General features: G+C 40.4%; 1 protein-coding gene across 1 annotated transcript in view; it reads left to right on the top strand.

Moving 5' to 3' along the window:
* The window catches only part of SORCS1 (sortilin related VPS10 domain containing receptor 1), a gene marked incomplete at its 3' end in the record, with an annotated part of 285,174 nt that extends 264,026 nt beyond the window's left edge, over positions 1-21,148 (top strand). Inside the window, exons 23-28 of the mRNA XM_080347835.1 lie at positions 2,979-3,110; positions 13,055-13,154; positions 17,907-18,012; positions 18,187-18,347; positions 19,664-19,782; positions 21,092-21,148. Of these exons, the coding sequence (XP_080203961.1) occupies positions 2,979-3,110; positions 13,055-13,154; positions 17,907-18,012; positions 18,187-18,347; positions 19,664-19,782; positions 21,092-21,148 (675 nt within the window). The remainder of the gene's footprint in view (positions 1-2,978; positions 3,111-13,054; positions 13,155-17,906; positions 18,013-18,186; positions 18,348-19,663; positions 19,783-21,091) is intronic.
* Positions 21,149-22,468: the final 1,320 nt, after the last annotated feature.

Below are 22,468 nucleotides of genomic sequence, written 5' to 3'. Positions count from 1 at the left end.
TCTTGCAAGGTGTCTTTCTGTTTCTACCAACTATGAAAGGCAGTTAGACTGATGTTGGAGGCCAGACTCCCGCATTTTAGACAAGTGACATTATCCCATTCTATGACAGTCTGGTGCTCAGAGTCAGTCTTCCATTTATTCTTTTTACTGACAGTGGGCATATAGAAAGCAAATCACGTATACCTATCTCTGGCTGTACAAGTGTCTTTACTGATGCATAGCAATTCTTACTTCTTTTACTGATATACAGCAGTGGAAAGTAGTGCTATTCTAATGGAATTACAAATATGCTGTAGGAAATTTGAGAGTCCAAAAAGAAAATATTTTTTGTTACATAGAAGAGCACCACAGTAAGTGTTCTATGTCTTTCACGTAGCATGAAGATCATGGGTCAGGATTGGATGCTATTTATCCCATCAACACTGTGGCGAAGCTCTGAAGTTCTGTTTTTAACTGTAGAACAGAATGTCATAAAAATATTCTTGTGTGGCTGAAGATTTGGATTTCAAACTGAGAGGCTAAGAAAAGTTAGAGACAGCTGGGATTTCCCAGCTCAGCAGAAAAATAGTGAAACTGTTTGAAACAAGGTTTCTACATTTTTTTAAAAATAAATTTACTCCGATTTTTGAAAGGATGCAAGGCTTGTAGCTGGTTTTAGCAGGTTTATATGTTCATTTGTGGCATTATCTATGTAAACAGACTGGACAGACACTGCAATAATCAGTTGTACACAAACTTGTCTGGGTTGTTTCTGAGCTCCTTTCTTCAATTTCCTCAAAACACGGGAGAAGAGGAGGGAGGAAAGAAAAAAAAAAATCCTAGAGCTTGTTCCTCTGACTTATTTATGTCAGTATCAAGTATTCAAGGATCCATTTATCTTCAGAATGAATTTTCAGAATATAAACAACTCAATAAAACAAAATCAAGCCATAAAAAAGGATTATAAAACTACAGTACCAAGGCTACATTCAAAAGCAGAGCAGTGAAAACAAAGAGAGTCTTTTTGTTGAGTAAAAAAATATAAAAAATTGATAGCTAATTATCCCTCTTTACATAGCTAAATGATTCACCTTAAACAAGCCTTTGTGCGAAGTTCCTGTAAAAATTAAAGATAAAACCAATAGACTTCTACAGCAATTAAGTAAACTTGTAAAAAAATGAGTTGAATAACTAAATAATTCAATAGGAAATTATAACTGTGCTATAGAATTTTTATGAACTTTTATTAAAGTATTACATTCTTATTACGGAGTACCATAGACTTGGATAAAAATTCTGCATAAGAAATTATATCTCTCTACTAAAATCTGATCTTCTCTCTATGTAGAGATAATTTCAGATTATCACAAAATATCCTACATGTATTATGATCATAATTATTTGCTCAGATCATTGATTTTCTGAGTCCTATCTCCCACTTTTGATGAAGAAGACAAGAATAAACTGAGTAGATCAGCCAAAAGCTTCCAGATAAAAACAAATCATTCCCAGCCTCAGAAAATGAAGACTTTCCATTAACTGCTAATACTGTGTCCTTTTCCTGATATCTTAAAACCACCTGTTAGGCAAGCACAAATAATGTGAGCCCTGGCTTCACAGAATACTTGGAAAGAATATGGAATATTTATGTTGTTGTAGTTGTTTTTTTTTTTCTTTCCTAAATCCATACTAAAAAAAAAAAAAAAAAAAAACAGCAACAAAACCATGTGCTTGTCCTTGGCGTACAGTGGAGGATGTTTCCCTCTCCACAGCTCCTCAGGGTGTTCCCTGGGCTGCCAGCAGTCATGTGTGGGACAACCACAGAATTAGCCAAGGCAATGGTGATGTGTAGTCAGTTCCACTGACTCCTCGTTCTCTCTCCATCATTTCCTTCAATGAGCAGCACTCCAAGTCTTTGCTCCTGAACTACTAGGGAGAAGAATTCATGAGGTGTAGGTCCAATTAATGTCTTGAGAGGGTTGCAAGTCCTGACTGCAGGTGAATCTCTGTGCTGCTTCCAGCTGCTGTGGTCTGCCTTTATATCTGAGGGCACTTTTTTTCCTTTAAAAAGTGACCTACTAAATTCAGCACTTAAGTGCATTTGCTGGATAATCTACAACACAAAGAGGCAATGGAGGAAGATTCCACAAACTATATTTCTCCTCCTTGTTGCTGACAAAACTTCCTGGAGGCCAAACTAGCTCCTTTTCTGGAGAAGAACTCTGCAATCTGATTGTGTTATGTCCTGGTAACAGCAGCTGAAACCCATGACCAGAGATGACCCTGATCATGATGCCTGTGGGGTACTTTTTTCTGAGTTTTGACTAATTTGTGTTGAAGGCATATCTGAGTTTAGACGGGTTGCTTAAGATTATCAGCCAGCAAGATAAAAAAAGTTGCAGATTAATACAATCTTTAAAGCCTAAAGAAGAAAGAAATGACCCTCATTAACTTGTGGAATTGACCCAGGATGTGAATTATAAGAATTTGCTTGACTTTTGGGATTCTAACTTGATTCATCATCATCTCTCTCTTCCAGAGTGTCCACAAGGCTTTTAAGATGTTTTGGCTAATCACACCTCTAGAGTGCAATTCTGCCCACATACCTTGTCCTTTAACATTCGGCTTCTTAACATTGACTAAATGAAGAACCTCAGGGACTAACTTGGGATGGTCAGATAACTTTAAAATAGCACAGTTTAGACAAAGTGAATAGTACCATAGGCAACTGTTATTTAGGAGCTCCTTTTAGCATGTTTGATTATCACTGTTGCCTTAGGACCTTGTATATTTTACTGGAGAACATATTAAAATAATGTAGATCAGGAAATTATTAATACCTGACTTTTTACCTGCAGTGGGTTTTAATGAGATTCACCCTTTTATACCAGATATACCCTAAATCATTTGTATAAGCACTGTGATACCTTAGCAAAGAAGCTGTCAGCATTCAATGCCATCCCCACTGTTTATGTGTCCATTAATTGTCTATATATCAGGCAACAGGTATTTCAAGCAAGCATATTCTGGTCTCAGTGCTCCCCGGTCTGCCCACATCTGCTGAACTCTTCATTTTACCTTATCAAGATGCCACCGGAGAAAATAAAAGAAGAGCAGCAGACCTAGAGCAGGTATTGTGTCCATTACTTGGAGAAGTGTATGTTTATGCATTTGTGTGTGTGTGTCTATATATATATATATGGGATTTCCAAGACAGGTTAGAACAAATAATTATTTTGGTACAAATGCATTTGATTCATTGGGGTCTAAATGACAACTGTGGTACATATTTGTTGTTTTTTGGTTGGTTGAATTTTGTTTGTTTGTTCTTTTTTCTCTCAAACACTGGAAACAGGCTTTGGAGCTGTATTTGGGAGTAGAGACTCCCATTTGAGTTCCCTCAGTAGTGTTAAATTGGTATAAATTTGTATGATGTCATGTCTCTCCCTTAAAAGTTCTGTTCTACTTCATGGCAGTAGTCAGAAAGCAGGAAGGATTTAGGGGATGATTCCCACTAGCATGAACTGGAGTAGCCTCATAAGGCAAAGTTTATGAGGCTGTCAAGAGTTTAGGAAGCACTGGAGAACAGAGCTGGATGTTAGACCTGGGTAAATCAGAACTTCATTACTTTAAGGCACAAGAATGGGGTTGGATTATCTCCTTGCCTTCTTCATGATGTATCAGCCTCAGTGGTATGGGGAAATCCTCAGCATTACTGGATGCCTGCTACTCCATTGGATGGCACAAGGGCTTTGGCATTTCTCTTTGGATTTGTCCCTCAATTTGTGAATGAAGTCTCCCCATAGGTGCATGTATCAACAGTATTTTCTGCTTCTTGTACTCTTGTTTTCTAATAGCCTTTTCATTTGCCTGACCTGTAATTGGTTGTTGCAATTGCCTCCTCTGGTGGTCTAGAACCTTGTTAACTTAGCTGTGGCCTCAAAACACTAGTCATCCATATTCTTAAGCTTACACTTTCTCAGCATCCTTAGGTATCGTCTTTTTTTTTGACAAATGAATTGCCTCTGAAATTTTTGCCACCCATGTAATAAACAAAATATATGGAGATTACTGCTCTGCAAAACCTCACCTTTTCTTCTTCATCCCCCTTCTCCTTTCCTCTGTGAAAGACTAGCAAGGAAGCCAATCCATAAACTTCGAAATTTACATCTGATCCAGCTCCCCTCCTGCACTCAGCAACTCAGTACTTTGTCAATTACTCCCTCTCTTTGTCTCTTTCTTTTTTTCTCCCTGTAAAAATGGAGTCTCTATGGCTGTGGTGGAAGGAAGCCCTGACAGTGCTCTCTTGACCCTTTTTATGGACAAGAAGAAATGCCGTTTTCAGTGAGACTCCAGCAACTCTATGGCATTCTGTAGAGTCCAAGTGGTAACCTTTGAGGAGAGAAAAACTATTCACTGCTTGCAGCCAGCTGTTTCTTGTGGAGAAGTATCTCTCCTGCTCCCATCAGGATGGTCAGAATGTTTTTCTTACTAATCTACGAGTGCTGCATTCCCCTTCCTTGTTACTCCAGTAAAAAATAGCATTGTTTTTGGTGTGAACTGCCTAAGGAGGGCCCCAAAAGTTGTCTGTGCCCTCAGCTCTGAAGCATATTCTGATACTGTTCCCGGTTTGTCATTCCTTTGGCCTGTGATCCTGCACTATCCCTTTCCCAAAGCATTTCCCAAAGCCCATCCAACAGCTTCTCTCTGTCCCCAGAGTCACTGGGATGAGTACTGGGAGCGGATGTTTTTGCTGATGACAGCTTAAGTTGCTTCATAGGTACTTTGTGATGTATAGTGTTCTTTTCTGGTTGGAACAGAATTCTGTTTTGTGTTCATGAGTAAGCAACAAGCTATTCAAAGGCACCCATGTGAGTTTGTTTGCAGGTGCACACCCAAAGGAGTTACTTATGGGTTATTTTTTTCTAATTTGAAAGAGAAACTTAAAACTCTACAGGAACAAAGTGAAAATAGTTTGCACAAACACTGCAGTGGAATCAGATTTCTTAAGGAAGCAACTATGTATGTTCCTTTTTTCATGGTATCGTATCACATGTGGAAGCTGTTCTCCAAACCTGAGACTCATGATGAGCCTATCCAGAAACCCAGCAACAAATAGTTTCTGTCCCTTGCCATCAGAATGGATCAGATGCAGAGGAATTACAGAGAACAATGTTTGTATTCTGTAAAAGCTCTTGTTTCAGCACCTGAGAGAGGGAAAACCCAACCCATTCTCAAAATCAAAAGTTAGTGAAACTGAGTGAAACACCACAGAAGGGCACAAAAACCACCATGCATGCTGTAGGGACGGATTTATCAGTAGAATGAACTGTGCTTATAGCCCTCTCCTTCTCGTCCCTTCCCTTCCTATTAGAGCCTCCTAGATTCAGCATGTATACTTGCTGTCATATGATGTGGATGTGGTGACATAGACCTGAACCCACCATACTCCCATGCCAGGTTCCAGAACAGAAGAAAGGACTCGTTGTTGTCCTTATATTCTGCTCATCCAACCTGGGTTTGAAAGGGAGAAGCCATGTGAGTGGTGCATGCTAACTTTTGTTAGCTAGAACACGCAAGGCTAAGGACATCTGATGGAATGGAAGGGAAAACTGACAGAAACAGTAGCTGAAGAAGGAATTCAAACTACATCTCCCCACATGAAACTCCTGAAGTTGCTGCAGGCCATGTCTGTCACAGAGCACCTGTACAACTTGCTTAACCAACCAAGCTGTATTTCATCACCTGAACTAGAACATTATCCTGCCATGAGTAACAGTGAAGGGTACATGTGGTTTCATGGACTTTCACATTTACCAGTAAATCTGATATATATCTAATGACTATCAAAGGGTTACTTTCTCGCTGTTTTCCCTTGAGTCAGATTAAGCTGGTCTATTTTTATCTGGTTCATACTAATTTGGCTTTTTAAGTATACATTTGGGTCTCTCTGTCCAGCCAGTCTGTGATCTCTAGGTACATAATTCCCATAGACTTCAGAGGCAGCTGGATGTCCGCTGTCCCTTGAAAATCTAGGTCTTAGTCTCCCACTTGTCCAAGTCTATAATACTACTCTGTGTCACTCATCTTTTATGAGTCTAAACACAGTAAGCCATTAATTGTTTGGTACAATAATAGTGGGACTGTGGATGTTGTCCTAGGCCCTGTATCGCAACTGACAAATATACATTTCCGTGTAGTTTTCCATTAGGGTGATGCATTTGTGTCTCATGCTCTTGTTGAGGCTGTGGGTGGATGGTAGAAGTCATTTTCTCCTTGAGCTGATGTACCACTCTCATTCAAGTGCCCCAATTTTTGTGTGTGTGTGTGTATGTACACACAGTACCAATTATTGTCATATCTGTTTGCAGATTGCATTTAGAAATTTGAACTCTGCATTCCTGATATTTCCCATGGGAGACTGAAGTACCTTTTAAAAAGTTCAACTGCTCTTGACAGCTAAAAAAATATGCCACATATAAAGCTGGGGACATTTTCTCAATAAGAAGCATGGGACAATTCCATCTCATACATAAACAAAATTTCTGAGGAACTCAGATTGCTTGATCCACTCCACTTTCTGTAGTCAGTGTAAAGTGATTCTTCATAGCTTCATAAAAATCTAAAGGCCTTTTCATCCTGCAGAATCCCAAAATATTTTGCATATTCTTGTGTTTACGACCAGAGTATTGTAACTTTGCTTTTTTTTTTCTTTTTACTGGGTTACTTAGTTCCTTCATTTCACAGTAACTGAGGACAGATTGCTAACCTGCTTAAAAATGTAGAAATAGTTGGCAGATGTAAAATGCTGCAGTTTGATTTGCATGTTATCACTACAACACCACTAAAATATCCCAAACCTTGCAAATACAGCCACCCAGAATTGCCATTGGCCACTTGGGCTGGCATGCAGTCGTTACACCATCTTTATGGACAGGCTTGGTGAATGTGATGATTACAGAATTCAGATCTGCCACTTCAAAACCCCTGAATTCTTTCTCTTCAGTGAAGGGCAAACCTCAAATTAGTTGCATTTCAAGTAATTTTTGAGTAATTTTTAGCACTAATCCAATTCAAAATGAATGCGTGGTAAGAAAATATTCTCCTTACAATTCAGTAGAGGGCAGTGATACAAATACACAGACACAATTACTCAGTTCATTTCAGTGTACAGTTTTACTCTATAGGAAGATTCTGAAGGGTTGTTTTTTTTATTTATGCATTTCACAAATTATCTTCTCTCTACAACCTTTAATAATGGAGGCTTTTTGTCAAATTTAGTGAATTTGTCTACTGTTGGTCAAATGAGTTGTAAGCACAAGAATTCTAAAGTGCTGTTTTCACATGTTTCCCTTTAGTTCTCCATTTACATGCTTTTACCTGGCCTATTCAAAATAACTGTGAAAGCAGAATGCAAAATAGATGTAGGAACAACTAGTTAATGACATTTGAGGCCATTAATCTTTATTCTGAAAAGAGCTATCAGCAATGTAACAAGCATTACAGAGTCTTTGGCAAATGGCAACACCAGCTGGTTGGTGGCCAACTGTGCTCAACGTGTTGCAGCTGTGGCCATTATCTGTATTCAGCCAAAGAGATGGGAAATGACATGGATGACTGAATATCAAATGGACAGTGATGAACTGTGGAGATGAAATACCTCGGGTGAATATAACGCTATGGAGAATGCCTTGTGTATATGTCTCAGGATTCTTTCCTGAGATTGTTTTACTTCTGCTTTATTGTAGCTGATGGAGCTTCTGTCTTTTTTTAAACTTTTTTTTTTTTTTCATCCACAGTCCTAAGCTTTAGTGTTTTAGCATATTTACTTTTGTTTCCTCTTATGTAATTCAGATGTGTCTGTCATAAAAATATTTTAGCAACAAGATCATGACAGAACACCTTCAAATCTTACAGAAAATGCTGGCAATCCGTCCTGAAAATTAAATTCCGGGACGAGGAGTAAATCGACTAGTGTTACTAGGAGACATCTTTGTAACATCTGTACCTTTGTATGCAGACCAAATCTTCCACTGGATGCTTAGGGAAGGCTGGGCCAATATTTAAGAAAGAAAGGCAGGTGGGGAGATAATGGAATAATATGAATAAGACCTTATACCAAGTTTTTTTTTTTCCTTAGCCAGCTTAGATCAGCTGTTTGAGTGCTGCAGAAGAGGCTGTCTACATATCTTGTCGTAATACCTTTGAGTTAACTGTGACTGTTGGCCCCCTTGCCTTCTCATCTTTTGCTCAGTGTACAGAGCAGCCCTTGATTATCAAGACTCCTTCTGGCCACCTTTGTTCATCTAAAGTGGATCCTGACATTTATGTCCAGGTTCTCTCTGGGTTCATATCTGCTGGTCGGTTGTTGTCCCAGAGTAACCTCAGGAATGTCCTCTGCCTTGTGTTCTCACAGTATCTCTGGATACTAACAGCAGCTTGGATTTAGCATCTTTCATTAAAAGATCTCAAGAAATGGACCCGCTGGACACTGTAAATCAGTGATTATGTTCTATTCAGTGCTAAGGCAAGCAAGCTTTAGAGGCCTCATGTGAAGTAAGCAAGGTTATGCAGGGCGAGTAGCACAGTTTAGAGTAATCCACATTTGCCCTGAGTCCTGATTCACTTTTGTAATGCGGGTTTAAGTTGCTTCCTACCAATCAATGTGCATAATACTTTCCTTAGTTGTTTATTGATTTACTCAATGAATTGAATAGAAGTGTAGCACTCATTAGTTGAGATCCTTACACAGTATCTACAAAATTATCTAGATTCTTAGCTAGTACATACTGGCACAGTTGAATCACATTCAATTAGTCTAAACCAATTTACACCAGAGGTTTCAAAATTCAATAAAAGTATGGAAAAATGCCCTTCTGAGTAATAATTCTGTTTCTTGGTGCACATGGTTCTTTCACAGTCCTAATTCTGACAAAATGCTAAGAGAAGCCAAATTAATTTTTGTTTTGTTCCATTTTTAAATTGGAATATCTTTTTTTTCCTTCATAAATTGTCTGCTATTATTATTCATTATGAGTCCTTTGATGAAAAATGATACATGAGGAATGGTTGCTATTACTGAATTATTTTTGCACATCATGCTTAATTCTGCAAATGAAGCAGATAAAGTCAATGAGGCTCAGTTAAGGACCAAAACTAATTCTGAAAGCTAATTATTTTCACAAGGGAGACTCTTGAAGACTATAAATTAGGAGGTTGCTATTCTAAGAAGTTTTGTCTTGAGCTGAGTTAGTTGCATCTCCAGGAATGAGAGAGGAACAGAGACAGGCCTCAGGCCAACCTATTCCCCAGCTGAAGGTCCAGCTCTTCAATTGGAGCTGCATAGCTAGTTTTGAAACAGGTCAAAGTACTATGATGTTTCTTTATCTGCTTTTTAAACAAAAATGCATCTATGGTACCACTTTGAGTGCAGTAATAAGGAGAGGCACAAGACCCAAAATGTTTCCCATTGACACCTTTTTCACTACCTTGGTGACTGAGTTCAGCCTTTATGTGGAGATTTATTTCGAAGACACTTTATTAGTGTTGTAAACAAATTATGAGAGTCAGAACCATTCTTGGGTTAAATTCTGATGACCTGTAATCCACTGAGGTAGAAATAGACTTGACAGAATAAGAATGGCAGATGAGCCATTTCTCCAATCTCAAAGTGAATGTCCCGAGTGATCTGGGGTTCACAGATCCCCTTGGAACCATGTGAGGACCAGAAACATCATCAGGTCCAATTTTGGAGAGCAGTGTCCTATCCCAATGTGAATTTGGCACTTTAGCTCTATGTAACCTGGTCGTTGACCTCAATACTGATGTTTGCAAACCATTGTGTATGGTTTCTATTTCAGCTAATGTTTAGAAGCACAGAAATGTGTTTTTTCTCCCTCTTTCTATACTGTCTATATTCCTGTTTCGAGGAGAATCTGACTTTCCATGTAAAGAGAAATGAAAATATTGTACCAAGCAAGCAAACATTTTAAAAACATGTCTGAAAGCATCTGTTCTTCCCTCAGAAGTGTGTGTCAGGAATCTCCAGAGCTGCCTGAGGAAGGCAGATAACTGATTCTTACAAGAACTTCTGGTGCTTTTGAAAGTCTCAGGCTGTTACTAATTTTTTTACTTGTTCAGATGCCATAGAGACACGGGCAAAAAAGCTGCACTCAAAAAGCCACTGAGAGCAGGAAAGGAGGAAGGAAAGATGCTGTGTACTCTGAGCAGCATGAACAGGTGCTGCCTGTTTTGACACTTTTCATATAGACCTGGAACAGTGATGGCTATTTCAAGCTTATGGTGAGATACTGATGGTTTCAGGCAGAAATAATTTTATTCTGAGTTGCATTTGTGCAGGATGTAGTACAATGAGGACCTCATTCATGACCAGGTAACAATGCACCACAGTAATAATAAACTTCAGTTGTGACTGTTTCTCTCTGCCTTTCTTCCTTTTCTTTTTTACTTGCTACCTCTCTCTTTATTATGATTTTTCATCACCTTGCCAGACAAGAATATTGGTTGAGTTTTCTCTCGCGTACTTGGCTTTCCTGCTGGGAGGCTGCCATGGCACCTCTCGGCTATAATGTCCCTGTCAGTGCTGATGTTTTGCCCTCTTCACTCTGTGCCACAGGAGTCCTCAGGCAGGCCAGGTGAGAACTCAGTGTTCCTTCATGTCACTGGTGCCAAACAGAGTCTCTGGTCCTTTCTCGTGCTGACTTTCTCAAGATTCTCCTATTCTTCCGTTTCTTGCCCAAATCCTTGATGAAACCATTCTCTGGTACTAGATAGCAACATCTTCTAGCTGCATTCTCATACATCACATTAAGCCTCTTTTCATATAGAAGACATCATGTATGGTTTTTACCTCTACTGTTTGCCTGACCATTTCATGCAGCTCTCACAATGTGTTGAAGAGGAACGACACAATGTGGTTGGTGCTTTTCTTCAGTTCTCTGACTTGTGGTTTTGTTCATAGGCTCAGCCATTCCAGCAGCAGCAGAATCTCAGAGCACAAAGGAAGATAATTCCTGTGAGGATATGGAGGATAGCTGTTAGGTCATATATGGGCCTGGAAATGGCCAGGGTGGTATTTTCCTGTTATTGCCATGAGCCATTAATGTACCTGGTTTACAGCATATCAGTCTGCATCTGTTACCCCAGTTTTAGAGATGAAGCACTCTTTATAGTTGTCAGTCTTGGTTATTAATACGTTCCAGTTCTTAAAGAGGAATATAATTTGCTTCCCGGGCTTCCTTTATGTACAGCACATCTTTGTGTCACCATCCCTGCTGCTCTGATCTCAGCAGATGGCTCTTTGTAAGCAGGTGGTATTTTTTTCTTTTTATTGGAAGAAATATATTTACTGCTCATTCTGGCACCAATGAAAAAATTGTAAACTTTAAAGAGATATATTAAGAATATAAATAAAATGCCCGTAAGAGTTATTGCCAAATTGGTATTGGACCAAAGGCACATATTCAAGTGATCAGCAGCCAGAAATGAAGTGTACAAGCCAAAAGTATTGAAAGAACCATTAAGAATGTTAAAAAAATAAAAGAGGCAGATAAATCTCATACTATGATGAATGATAACCAAGGAACATCTAATCACATCTGGGTAGCATTTATTGAAATAACTCAACCGGACAAAAATGAAGAACATGAAAACGATGGTGTAAAAATTATTGGAATGTTCTTTTTTCTGACAATTTTTCATTAATCTTCAGGAAGGAATAAAGATTTATTTAAAACAAATTAAATTAAGTGGTGAGCACTAGAATATGGTTCCTCTTGATCTTGCTATGACTATAAAAACACAATGTTCTCAGCAACTGCATATTAAGGCTTGTGGGGTTGGTTTTGGGGGGTTTTCAAACCCCTTCTCCCTAATAAACCAGCACACAGAACAGTGGCTGTGTTCAACTGGAAAATTACTCACTGCTGTAAGAAAATATGAAATACATGAAATACCAGCAAATTAACAAAGTCACACAAGGAACTATCAACACCATATCTATAGGCTTCCATTCCTTGATTAATCTATCTGTATTTTTTGCTTTTAATGGCAACATGCCTGGAACTTCTTGGATATAATTAAGAGTGATACAGATAAAGTGGGTCTGTGTACGTTGTGATAAACTGACTTTTAAAAAAGTGAATGTTTACCAACAGATTGACTAAACCATGGCTTCTTCACTTAAAAATATGGATTTCATAAGGTCTTATCTCAGCAAATGCTCATCTTTTCTATTGTGTCCTTTAAGGAGTAATCTGCTTCATTTCTTCTAGACATCTATTGTCATCAGAGTTATGGCAAGATATATAGTGACCTAAAAGCTCTGTGGAATGTCTCTCCAATGAAAGAGAGAACGCAAGAGCATATTCTCTCTGTCTGTAGCCCATAAGAATAGACGGAACATGCATTTCACCTAAGCTGCACTCTGTAGTTAGTAAATACTTTCAGATTCAAGCTGGTTCTGGTCCATACTAAAGGATCGTTGAGCAGCTGGCTTGAAACTCAGAGCTGGATGAAATGAAATTGGGATTTAGGACTTGAAATTTCAGTGGAAGCTGGGGTAAGGACTTAAACTATTCATTTTGATTCAGGTATATTGCATGTTATGAATATGCTCTAAGATCTTAGAGCTGGCCACTCAACAAGTCAAATTTACTTGTTATGAGCAAATTAGTGTTAACAACTGAAATGCTTCTTTTTGCTTGAATAGTGAATGGAGTTCAGTGATGTGCCATTGCTAGCTGGTCCTGCAGACACTTACACATGTGGGTATAACATTCCTTTGGGGCTCAATTCCCTTTTGCTCCTACAGGGGTGTGACAGGGCAACTTGTTGCTATCAGTCATTGCTAACTGTACACAAACCACTCTGGACTTAGTACTGGCAGAGGTGTCCAGCTTTCACAAACTCCTTCTTTGTAAGGTGATGGGAAATTGTGCTCAGAAACCTGGTGCCTCTGTAAAACCTTTGCTTTGCGTGCAGATCCATTTCCTATTGGCAATCTAAACCAATGATAAAGAAACAAATATATTTCTTATTTTATCCTTTTCTCTAGATTTCAGAAACACTGATCCAGAAGCTGAACCAAAACCTGGTCCATTTTGAGTTGAAGCCAGGGGTTCAAATCCTTGTCCATGCTGCTCATTTAACATCAGGTCAGTATTCTCTTTCTGTGTACACCCTCTGTGTTGCAAGCAATATATTCCTTAATGGTAGTAGTGCGCTATCAGCTGTACTTCAAACATTTATCATTTTTATGTCACAATGATAACTCAGTGTATGTGCAGACATTAAAATGCCTGCTCTGCCTGTCCTTCCTTTATCATGACAAAGATATAGTGGCTTCTGCATTTGCAGCTAATCCTTTTGTCTACTTATGTGCAAGAATTTGCTATTGTTGTTGGAAATGCAGTAGAAACGTGTACTTCTTGGCTGTCTCTGAAATATTCAATAGCTAAATAGCACCGTGGCATACTCGGCCTGGATCACACAGTGCAAAGGTTACCATCTATCTTTGGACATTTTCAGATATTCTAGAAGCAATAAACATTCAAAGCTACTAAGCACAGGTCGGAAGTTGTTCAACAGTCTGAAAGACTGGAATCAATCTACATATGCACACACATAAGCTTAAGCAGTTTGGATTTTAACAAATCCTATCTCAAAAAGAGCCATCTCCAAAGTCCCGATACTTAATTACATGCACCTCTGTCTATTCTGTATGATAAACCTTCATTTCACAGCACAGGCCTTATTTAACTACTACAAGAAATGGGACAAACAAATCCATGCTCAGGATTATTAGGAATTCATTTTTTCCAGGAGCTGCTGATAATTCTCATCAGTTAGTATCAGCTTCTTTTGCTAACTTGTAAACGAAAAGCCTCAGTTCACTTTTACCAGCAAACTGCTTTGCAAAAAGCTTTTAATGCTATGAACAGGTCTACCCAAGCTGTTGTCAGTCCACATGCTGTCTTGTCCATAAAGGGAAGGAAAAAGAGACTGTTAAGAAAACGTGTGATGTGACTGCATTTAAATCCCCCCAGGAGAAAGCCTTGGTGTTTAAAAGATTTAATTTTTCTCAAGCAGAGCTTGATAATATCTGCCCTGGGAATATTGCTGCATGTTTCTGCTTTCCATTTGCTGTTGAACAGATGATCAGATACTTATTTTGAGACCTGTTAGAACCAAAAGCATGAAAAAGCAGTGATGCAACACAGCTGAGTAATCTTTAAAGAAAAAAAAAGTGCACAACAGCTTGAGACATCAGTTTGATTTTTTCTCCTGTAGATTGTAAAAAAAAAAAGGAAAAAGGTTATAGACCTATGATTCAGAAGAATCACATTACTTTACATTTAAGATTTAAATTCATATACATTTTACATAATAGTTGTTACCAAACAAGCAAACCTTGGCCTGAATTTTCAGTGATGACCCGTGATGCTATATGTACTTCCAGAAAATGCTCAGTGCCCATCTCTTAAAATAAACTTATCTAAAAGCGTCTTAATATGACCTTCAAATTTAGAGTTACCTGCAATTCCTTGCCATATTTGTAATTTGTTTCTGGGCACTTACTCTGCCAATGCACATGCCTATTTTTCATTTTGATCAATGTCCATTAAGTCAAGATCAAATCCCAAATGAACATTTAGACATGACTACTCTGGCCCTGAATATCCTCTAGGCCATTTCTAAAAAAATACAGTTAGAAAGAATCATATCAGATATTCCTGGGTGAGGCTCAACTTTTCCTCTTGCTACCAAAGGAACATTCCTGACTTTGTGTAGTGGAAACAGATGACACTTAAAACTTCTTCTCCAGTCCTGCCTTTAATACAAGACCAATCTGGGTCCAAGTTTGTGCTGTAAGTAGGAGCCTCCTGCAACTTCTTGGAGAGGAATTCTGGGCACGTCAGCATGAGGGAGTACACAGAGCTGCCAGCTGCTCCATCCACGCTCAGAGCTGGCAAAAGCTGCATAACTCCAGTCCCAAAGCCAGACAGTTAGCAGAGGCACCATAGCACTGTTCAGGGATACTAAACCTTGCCTACTGCCCTGAAGGAACCAAAAGATGGGGGTCTACCAGCATGGTGTACTGCTATGCTAGGTAATGGTATTGACTCCAAGGATATGATGGCCTGTTTCTTGCTAGTTCAGGCTGAAGCAGAGGGATAGCTCAGGCTGAGCAGCTGGGATATGCTGTTTAAACACATGATCTTCGTGCTCACTGAAAATGCACATTTTTATTTTTATTTACACACACACCAGGAATGAGTACATTTTGTCCACAATAGATGCAAACAATCATTTGTCTTGCAAGGTAGGCTTTTTGTACTTCTGTTCGAAGCCACTGGTGAGAGGTGAGTGATCACTGTAACTGGCTTCACAGTGTCCTACAGGAACACTACAGGATTTTGTCTCTTGCAGAAATATGATTCAATAAGAATGCAAAATGAGTCTGGACTGCCAGATTAGATATTAAAAAGCCCAGAGAGCAGCCACTGTGAGGTCTTTGATGGAATATGTCTCCTTATCAAGCTGCAGAGGTCATGACTCAATTCCCTGTCTAAATATTACAAAAGGCCTGATTTCATGACATCAAAACTCGAGAATAGTTTAGAATTTCACAAAATTCCAAAAGAGAGATTTACTTTGCTGCTGAAAATGGTTGTTTTGGTTGTCAAGGAAGAAGAATTGTCCTTTTTAAATCCCAGCTTTTATTAAAAATAAAAATAAAATAAAGCAGGGAATCCTGGAACACAAACCAGCACTGGAAGCAGTCCCTAGAAAACACTCCAGGGGGATGCACGTGGTCCAGAGGTGCTACTCTGGTCTGTGGTATCCCTTCTGTCCCAGACTTTTCACTGTGTTGTATTTCTGTATTGGATTCCTGGTAGCTATTGGCTCTAGTTGACTGAAATATAAACCTCAGCATGTGTTTGTGTAAATGCACCTATGTATACCTATGCCTACATTTATGTTCCCATATGCACATGTATGTTCCTCGCTTTGTGTGTGCCTCATCATGCACAGCAGAAACTTCTGCAGCAGAGGTGCTGCAACAAACAGAAGGACAGGTATCCAAACTAGCTTGGTGTGGATTTTGAAACAGAACCTGTAGAATTAAGCCTCTGTGTGTGTGCGTCTCATGTGCATGTTGTATGTGAGCATGTGCATTCCCTGGAGCACAGAAGAATGACAAGCATTAGGCTCAGAACATTTAGCACCTCCATCTTCTTTGTTCAGGCCACACTAGAGAAAGGATTAATTTATAGCAATTATGGACAACAGATTGCAATCCATTCATCATGTTCATTCCTTCTTCTTATGAAAAACAAAACCAAAAACAAAGCAGTGTCCCCAGCTCAACAGACAACCTCATCTTCAAGGCAGAGTACAATATGCCAATATTCCTCACAAAGCAGTTAAATAGCTGTTCATTACCAGACTCTCAGCACAGCATTATAACAAGAACACTGAGTGATGCTGAACCTGAATCGGCCAGAGAGCCACTTCATCATCCTGCGGAACTGCAGAGACCCACAAAATAGAGATGCAGAGGACACAGAGTGGAGATGTATGAGGAATTGCTAATAATGGATCATTTCACCCTAGTGCCTCACCTTTCTGAGGACAGCCTGCTTGATATGTGAATGCAAAGTTTTTTCACTTATTCTGCTAAACTTTGGCTTTATTAGGCTGCGTGTGAGAGCTGAAAGTGTCTATGCTTGTGATATGTGTGTCCGAGTAAGTACTTACTAGCATGTGCAAGTTTTCTTGTGTCTGCTGGCTCTGGTTTAGGATGGGTGTGTTCACTGCATGTGAAGAGGGGCAAGAGACAGAGAATATGTGTGACAGTGCTTCAAGTTACAGTCATTGCTTTACAGAGGAAGGCACTACCTACACCTTGTTCTGCATGTAACACCAGGTAGAGACAGTCAGCGAGGAGGTATCTGCTGTGTGCGTTAGCTCTCTGTAACCTACAGCTGCATGTCTGTTATAGTGTTTTATTAATGTCTGCATGAATGACTGAGACTTCTGGTTTTATGTGTGTCCCTTTGTGGATGCTAGATGTCTTTGTGTGTGTATGAGTGATGGAAACTGTCTCTATTTAATACAATTTGCTTTGTATTTCTGGGAAAGCCACACTTCTGGCTGGTTTGTGTAGCCTTATTTTGCAAGGAGCTATGAAAATGTGGTGAGCAAAACTTGTAGGAGAAGCACAGAGAGACTTTTTGGTTTACTAGGTTTTGTTTGTTTGTTTTTTCTTGAACGTATGTACTCTCTTGCATGGAAGACTTGTGGAGAGAGAGCAGGGCACCAGGGGAAAGAGAGCATAATATGTTCAGAAGAGTAGGGAGGGGATAAAGGAAGAAACTGAAAATGTCAGAGGTGTGACGATAGGTTGCCATGGTAAGTCATGGATGCTGAGGCAGTGTATGTGGAGGGCAATGGACTTCTGGTCACAAAGGAAGAGGATAATGGTAAGCATTACTACTTAAGTAAAACTGAGGACTCAGTTGTTCATTATTCACTATGCATTGGGAGCTACTCAGACTGGCTCCAAGCAAAACAGAAAGTCAACATGACAAGTTAGCCCATGGGTAGCTCCAGGATCATACAGAAAACACTAGTTTTGGTACCCAAGTGACCTCATTTGCAACTACCTCAGGTAATTGTCTGCAGTATGAGAGACTATGTTTCAGGCAGTCCTCTAACAGGCCAGAGAGGAGAGACCTCTAAGGAGAAAGCTACAGGGCTTCACATCAAGCTGTACGCTGAGCACCACAAATGGTCTGAACCCAAGTTTCCTCCCAGCTGGATTAAAAAGGGAGAGAAGCCCTGAAGATGGGTGGACAGATGAGACCTGGGGGCAGCTCTAACCTTCTCCCCCTCTCTTGCAGCTCCCCTGGTGGACCTGACTCCCAGTCACAGTGGTTCAGCTATGTTGATGCTCCTCTCTGTCGTTTTTGTGGGACTAGCTGTGTTTGTAATCTATAAATTCAAAAGGTATGATGCTCACTGAGCCATTTCCTTCTCCACATTGCTGCCTTTCACTGAGGTGTTTGGGTTTTGTTTTACTGAGTTTTCTTTTTTGCAGTGATTTGTTTCTTGGTTTGTAATAGCTGATGCTCCGTCATCTGCCAGAGTACCCCACAATGATGGTTTCTGTTGATGTTTTAGGAAGATTCCTGGCCTTAATAGATATGCACAGATGCAGAATGAAAAAGATCAAGAGATGGTCAGTCCAGTCAGTCAGAGGGAAAGCATACCTAATGTCCCTCAAAGTGAGCTGGTGAGCCCTCAGCAACTAGTAGATGAGAAGTTGGAAGCCCAGCCCATAGGTAAATAATTTGCAGCATCCTGCAGCTGGTCAGACTCTGACTTATAATTGGCTAACCCTTTTCTCAGCCTCCCTCTTCCCATATTCCTGCACACTCCTTCCATCCTCTTCTGCTGCAGCATTAGTTTTACTACAGGAAATCTTGCTAACTCTCGACTCTCCCTCACTGCCATGTAATGAAAGGGAGGGGAACAACTTTAGGCTTTTTCTCTCTCCTAGTTGCTCTATGTAGATCCCCTCCCCTTCTCAAAAAACCCTGCTGGCACTTAACTTGCGCTATAAGGCAATTTAATTTATTTTGCTGGGGCTGATGTAGTTGTGGGGCTAAACCCCATACCTGAGACATATTCAGAACTTCAGCCACCCTCACCTGGAACATTGAGGTGAGCAGGTGATTTGGTAAGTCAGATCTAAAAGCTAAATATTTGTTTATGTTTTGACTGCCGTGGCATTTGTGTTGTGCCAGACCTTGTTGCCAGCAGCAATGCTGGCCTGGCTGATTGCCAGGGAAATCCAGCAAAACCTGGGATCTCAGTGTTGGACAGCTGGGTTTGCCCTCAGGCTGATTACTCACACAGTTCTGTGTGGCTGGAAATTTGCAAAGCAGGATTTCATAGGACCTAAATTGGACAGACTTGAAGTGGGCATACTGGGTTCAATCACACATTTGCTCATGCTTGTATGTTTTCCATTATCCTGACTGCAGTAAAAGTCTCAGGATGGAGCAGGGAGGTTTCAGCCTGAGGACATGTTGTGCTAAAGCCAGCATAGCTCAGCTTCACTTATGAGGTGACGATTCTGCAGGCTCAGACTTAGAGGTACAGTATAGGACCCCTGCAGATAATGCCATGGACCTGTTTTAGAGAGCTGCTGTTCTGACTCACATATGAGTGAGGCATAGTCACAACTGAGATCCCTTATTTTCACAATTTCATCAGCTTAATCAAACGTTAGATCCTAGCCAAAGGTGTCCCTAAATTGTATGGGGTGTTTGCTAAGGCAGGTTTGGTGTCATGACTACTTTAGAGTGGGAGCAAGGGGAAGGGCAATTAAAGGAGGGTATGCAATGTGCTAAGATTGTGGCCAATGAAACAAACTGGGAGGAAAAAGAAGAAAGTGTCTTGTTGAAACTGATGTCTAAGCTGGAACCCCTACTCAATCAATGCTGGTCTCTCCTCACCTGTTCACCAAAGATAGCTCTGGTAGCTATTAAAAGCTTTTAAGCAGCTGTTCATCAGCAGACCTAGACATCCCTGCTTAGCAAAACACAGGATGGAATGAGGGGACCAACCTTCCCATGTGGTGTTCCCCATACAGAGCAACCCCAGGCCACAGTCCAGAACCCAAGGAAAGGAAATGCAACCAAGGTAGTCTGGACAGAGGACTTCCAAAAGGCTTGTGGATCACCAAGAGGTTTCAAGCCAAGACCCGGAGCGGTGGGTCCTAAACTTTAACAGTTCTTTTTTCCATTTTTTTTTCTTTCTTTTTCCCCCAGAAGCCTCCAAGGAAAAATTGATGTAAGCTGCTAAGGGAGAAACACCCAATTTCAGTTAGGAGCTCTCTTTCTGGAGTTTGAGAGAGGCTTTAAGCTTCTCATTTCTGAAAGAATGTAGTGACTTTCATTCATGCTGTTCCAGAGGTATGGAAACAAATGTTTTCACAGGTCACTGAGACCAAAGTGGCAAGAGTCAGTCACATGCTGTTTGAGGTATCTTCAAACCTGCTCTTGCTGGTGTTGGAAACTAATCCTTTGAAGTCTCTAGGATAAGAGTAGTCAAAAGCCAATTTTGGGTTTAAGTTTTCATTTGGTGCAACTGTAGCATTTCTGGCTTTCTACAATAGCTAGCATTTTGTGTTTCTCAGATGTGCTACTGGACACTGTATTGAACCAGAAATTGGCCTTTTATAACTCCTTGGTTTGCACCTGTAACCACACTAGCGAGTACAAAAGGTAAATGCGTGGGATACACAGACTCAATTCTCTATAAAAAGGAATCAGCCCAACAAACTTCCTAAGAGTCTTTTTCCATCCTGTCAGTAAGATGAATGAAGAAACTGAATCACAGCTTGTTGACAAAATGAAAAGGTCTGGACCTAGGTATGAACAGAATAGAAAGTGCATAGGCTCTTCACTCTTCTATACAACCAGCTCATCTGTTTCTGGAAATCAGCAATTTCTTTTTTAATGAGTTTTCTTTCTTTTGGGAAAACAAAGCGAGACTGTAATTGGGTGTTTCTCTTCTGTGTGCTTGTTTAGAAGCCATTTTTTTTTTCATCCCTTTGACTAATATTCAGGGATCCTTCCTTGGAGGAATGTGAATGAATGTCTCTGGATCATTTAATTTTCTTTCCAAACTCTGGCAGCAATCCCCCATATTTTCTAGATGTGAGTGGTTTAGGCTCGTCTTTTGCAAATGTAAAGCTTAAGGTTATTTATGAAATCTCCAACACCTTATAATTGCAAATGAGTTACACCTTTCCTTCGAGGACCTCAACCCCTCCTTCCCTCCACCCCTCTGCTCTGGCCTCTCCCTCTTCTGTTCAACATGGGTGAATCATCTTCATTAGCAAAAGAACAGGACATCACCTTCAGTGTTTTGAATGACAAGAAAACATTTCTGGGAAGAATGTGTCAGTCTGGAACAGTTGAATCTCAGAGGCCAGCAAGGTGATACCTTCAAAGATCTTCCATGGCTAAATGCACTTGTTATTTACTGACTATTTTATTTTCTTTCTTTGCCACAGGAAGTATTTCCACGGCTGCTGAGCCCCAGAGCACAAAAGAAATCCCTACCTATGTAAATGGTTGAATTGACAACACCGATATCTATCTGTATCTAAAAAAAGAGGAGAGCTCACTGCATTTGGACTTTTAAATTCTTCAGATGACAAAGGGTTTTTAGCTTTAAGCCTGTGCATGTGGACATTATACTGAGATCATAGTGGAACTGCATTGTACAGGTGTTCAATTTTAGTGGGAGTGGGGGGAGAGGAACTGGTACCACTATTCACTCCTGCGGCCCTTCCCCTCACCCTTCCACTCTCTTTTTTTTTTTCTGATGTCTCTAATTTGTAGAAAATTCATGAAGATATAGGCCAAGAATATGCATGGGGGTCTCTTCTTTTGGGAGAGGGGTGGGCTGGGATGTGGGGAGACAAGGGCTGGGGGGAGGTGGGAGGGGTTGTTCAGGGTTCTTGGCTTTAGATTTAACTGCTCTTTTAGCACTTTGGGCTGCGGGAGGGCTAGCCGCCCCAGCAGACTTTCATAGGACACACAAGAAATCACACTGGAGTTTCAAGGCACTGAAAATATTCTTGGTCAGTTTGGATTATGTCTTTCTTTGGACTCTGCCCTTCGTTCCTCTATCTGCAGCTGCTGCCTGTGCCCACGGCTGTGAGGCTGAGTGCAAGTGTGGGCGATCCCAACCGCAAAGCCAGGCTCTTTCTTAAACAGCTTTTTTAGCCTACTCACACCAAGGCCTCCCTCTGATAGCACTGTTGAAAGATAACTTTTTGCCTCCTAACCTTGAATGGAACAGAACTAGCATGCATTACAGGTGGGGAGGTCTGTCCATACTGCACTTGTTGGAGGTTATTGCCAGCATGAACTTACACTGTACTTTGTACCAGCCTTACACCTTCAGTTTTAGCTAAGAGAAAGCCCTAGTGACACCCTCAGATGCATTTAATGCTGATGTTTGGATTTGTCTGGGGAAGTCCCAGTAGACCTCTGCCTTTTGGGAGTCAACCCAAGGCCTGTTAACTTTTTGAAAGACACCTCATCCATTGAATAGGAAGCAGGGAAAGGTCTATGCGCAGTTTCCTATGGCCCTCTTGGCAACACCTCCTTGGTTGTAGATCTGCAAACTCCTGCCACTCTTGGCAGAGGAGGAGGAATAGAGGAGGATTTAGCTTGAGATTGTTGCCATGCGTTTTGAGCGACAGCACCACAGCACCACTCTTGGACTAGATCTGATTTCTTACCAATAACAGAAGCTTGCATTTTACACTGCAACTAGAAATGAGGCTGCAGAACATGTTCATGTAGACTATGCAAGGGAACAGCAGGAAAGCAGGCTTAGCATACCTCGAACAAGTCCTCCCAAGTCACTGGATATCTGG

This window comes from Nesoenas mayeri, assembly GCF_963082525.1.
Source record: "Nesoenas mayeri genome assembly, chromosome: 7".
NCBI lineage: Eukaryota > Metazoa > Chordata > Aves > Columbiformes > Columbidae > Nesoenas > Nesoenas mayeri.
The sequence above is the reverse complement of the archived record's forward strand: the minus strand, read 5'-3'. Positions and strand labels throughout refer to the sequence as shown.